General features: G+C 45.2%; 2 protein-coding genes across 2 annotated transcripts in view; one reads left to right on the top strand and one right to left on the bottom strand.

Moving 5' to 3' along the window:
* The window catches only part of T265_07671 (hypothetical protein), a gene marked incomplete at both ends in the record, with an annotated part of 32,615 nt that overhangs the window by 6,605 nt on the left and 22,570 nt on the right, over positions 1-3,440 (bottom strand). The gene's annotated exons all lie outside the window — the stretch shown is intronic.
* T265_07672 (hypothetical protein) overlaps positions 708-3,440 on the top strand; it is a gene marked incomplete at both ends in the record, with an annotated part of 18,353 nt that continues 15,620 nt past the window's right edge. Inside the window, one exon of the mRNA XM_009173251.1 lies at positions 708-744. Coding sequence (XP_009171515.1) covers positions 708-744 — 37 coding nt within the window. The remainder of the gene's footprint in view (positions 745-3,440) is intronic.

The following is a 3,440-nucleotide window of genomic DNA, read 5'->3' as shown; positions in this document are numbered from 1 at the left end:
TTTTTTTAATGATTCTACGCGGATTGACAACCACAATCACGCGTCAACTCGGCTTATCTAAGACCGCTTTCCATACGCTCGCTAGTTCCACACCCTGGATTCTATCCACGATTAGATGCTTAGTAATTTCCACCGCCTTACCTATCACCGTCTTAAAACTTTAACATTCTCGAGATCTATTCTATGTCCGTGTCTAAAGCATGTACCATGTGTCAATAGTGCTTATCTTGTCAATATTCCTGCTGCCAAGCGCGAAAAGTTCTTTCTTTCAGTCCGTGTCCTGCTCGTCACCGTGGGTGTTTAGTTTTCACGGTTGTAATTAATTGTCAGATGCGATGATCGGAAGTCACACATAAGAGTTCATGATAAGTTTGGTTTCCGTGCCACTCCACATTCACCAATTCCTCCACAAAGAGACCAATTTATACCAGCTGAGAATCTGGCGAACTGGATCGGTAGGCAGGAGGACAGTAGTGCTTTATCTAATAGCTCAGTGATAGTTAGTGTGGACATCAGTTCAACCGCAACGGATCAAGTGGACAAATGACTGTGCAATTAAGCGACGGACGTTCCAAACCCTCAAATATGGAAGAGAATAACGTTCAGATACGTCAAAGAATACTAGAGGAACACTTCACATCACCAATATGCTTTAAAGAGTCGATAAAAAGGCTGCAGACGGGAAACAGGTCGAGGGTGTTGACCCTATGGTTACACTGGAAGAGCATGCAGACACCAGATTCAGTAAGTGGTCGAAAGCAATCGTTCAGTTAGAGCACATTTACAGTTGGGTGGTGATCAATAATTGTAGTGTTCACAAGTTACGAACCAACGCATCTTAGCACCGCAATAAAAACTATTAAATGTGATGTTAGGAGCTGACGCTGTCTGCCTTCTTGCGATAAAAAGCGCCAGGTGCCGGGATATAAGTGGAAAATAACCGGACAGGCATTTCTGCTACTCTTAAATGACGACTGTCTGGTTGCTACTTAACAGTTGGATGATCGGAGTTAGTAACCCGAATTCCCAGTTAACAAGTTCACAAATGAGTAGGAGACGAAAAATAATTCAACTGTATATAGTGATGTGTGAACTCGTTTTTGCAGATGGTTGACAAATGCATCCCAATCGATGCCTTACTTCTAAAATAAGTGGTACTCTAAGCGGTCATTCGGAGTATCCATCCCTGCAGATATACCACCACCGGTTGATGATTACATCGGTTTGTCTCCGTTATGAATTTCGAAACAGTGAGCATCAATAAGCAAAAGGGCAGACGGCGCTGCAATGGCGAACTCAAAGGAACGCCATCAAGCTAGTGTATGATTGCTGGGAGGGGGTGGTCGAAAAGCTAATGGGGCAAGACCTCATGCAAGCTAGTCGAATTTCGTCGCGGTGGATTTAAAAACGGCTGGTTCGCAAAAGTAAGACATGAGGATTTGTTTCTTCTTGGTCCAATGCTGTGTACACAACGCAACGGATATGTAGAGTGACGGACTTCGTGAACATGTGGCACCAGTTTGAAAATTCTATACGGTATCTTCACGTAATTTGCTTCGCAAAAGGTGTTCCATTGGTTAGGCCTAATCAAATCCCTGTTGTATCTATAAAAACGGTGACAAGGCTCAACAAGAGGTCCTGCATTAGGAAATTCTTTGAGATGGCAAAAAGGTCCAACAAACAGATAAATCTGTTGGCGATAACGTACAACACATACGGCTTTGGAACTCAATAATGTAATGACTTAACCTAGGTGCTGAAAACAGTTACGCAAAACCTGCTCAACAAATCATGGACATAGTGTTGAGTTACCATGCAATAAGCACATTGGTGGCAAGGGGAAAAATTATGTACGATTGGCGTTTGCCACTTCATTTTACTTTCCAGGTAATTGGCATGCAAGTTGGTACAGGCATTCTGATTCAAAATTCTGTCCTATACTATTTCCTCAGTTCGCAGCAGCAGAAAGTAAAGCACAAGTGAGCATAAACATAAACCCAACTGTCGAAGTTATCCGAATGCACAGGCCTACCCGTCGAGTAAACCGCACCTCCTATAACAAGTACTAATCACCACGGTTACTGTTCCGTGGTGCTCCGCGTCACGTTCAGCTGACTCCGTTGAAGAAACTGTCAGTATACACCAGGTACACCCCAACCCGCCACAAAACGTATTTTAACCAGCTGTGCAACGTTTGTTTAGGAAGACATTGGTTTCCACAGCATCTCTAAGGGCAAATACAGCCATTAAAAATGAGCTTATCAGCTGCGAACCACGCACAAAGGGTACGTTGATTTCAACTGCTACAATTTCCGTCACCAAAAATGGGAGAATAAGCGAGGGATACTCAGACATTGGGAGCCACGGCACAATCGGTCCGTGAAGCGGGGAAATGGGTAGCTACGCAACGAAGGCGAACTTTGAAGCATGACTGCCACTGACTGCGACTGAGCCATCTGTCACTGACGAATCCTGTCCCGGGGTCCACATCATCATCATCATCATCAGCGACAGCCAGCAATCAGTGTTCATGAGGTGACAGCGCCAACATGTGAATGGCAAGTCAATAGACGTAGCGAACTCGGTTTATGGGCGGTTGTACACCCGCACGGTCCCATAGAACTTGGTGAGGTGACATCTCCAACATGTTAATGGCAAGTCAATAGACGTAGCGAACTCGGTTTATGGGCGGTTGTACACCCGCACGGTCCCATAGAACTTGGTATACAGTCCTTATGTTGGATGAACTGTTGAAATATTGACTGCCAGACAGCGCCATAGTTTCCGAAGACCACTGGAGATTGAAACAGCCTACAGATCAGAAATAATAACGTTGGATGTTTAGATTAGTGCGGTTCAAGGAAATATGGGGCATGCATCCTTGTTCGAAGTTTTGGATGATTTTCGAAACACCTGGATTCTGTTTTGATTCCAGATAGCTTTTACCATTTGTCAAACTGCACACCAAAGCCCCATTAGTGTGCGTGCTTTGTCCGGACGGAGGAACGATATCTCGCACTAGATTTCTGCTGTCGCTGGCAGGTTGGTACAGATATTCCATACCAATTCTTTGGGTTTTTGGTAAGACTGTATTTTAAGGCCAGTGGAACTGTTACTCCTCAGCCCATCATTCAAGACGACAAGCTTGAAAATGAAATGCCATCCCCATCGCAAGTTGTTTCGCAGATACCTCACTTCTTTTGACCAGCGGATAGAATCAGAATACGGTTGGTTCCTACTGCGAATCATCTCCAGTTACTGAACTTTCGCGATCGAACAGCGTTTTGTTGCTCCTCAAGCCCAAGATCCCAACCCAAAGCTGCCACCTTGACGTAGTGGTCGGGCTTCGGTGCTGCAATGATCCCGCGGGCTACACTGGCTGGAACTTCGTTCCACAAGGTGCAACCATGCCAGGAAGGCCAAAGGGGAGCAGCCAGACC

The sequence above is a fragment of the Opisthorchis viverrini genome, assembly GCF_000715545.1.
Source record: "Opisthorchis viverrini unplaced genomic scaffold opera_v5_180, whole genome shotgun sequence".
Classification (NCBI taxonomy): Eukaryota; Metazoa; Platyhelminthes; class Trematoda; order Opisthorchiida; family Opisthorchiidae; genus Opisthorchis; species Opisthorchis viverrini.
This window is presented reverse-complemented; position numbering and strand designations above follow the sequence as displayed.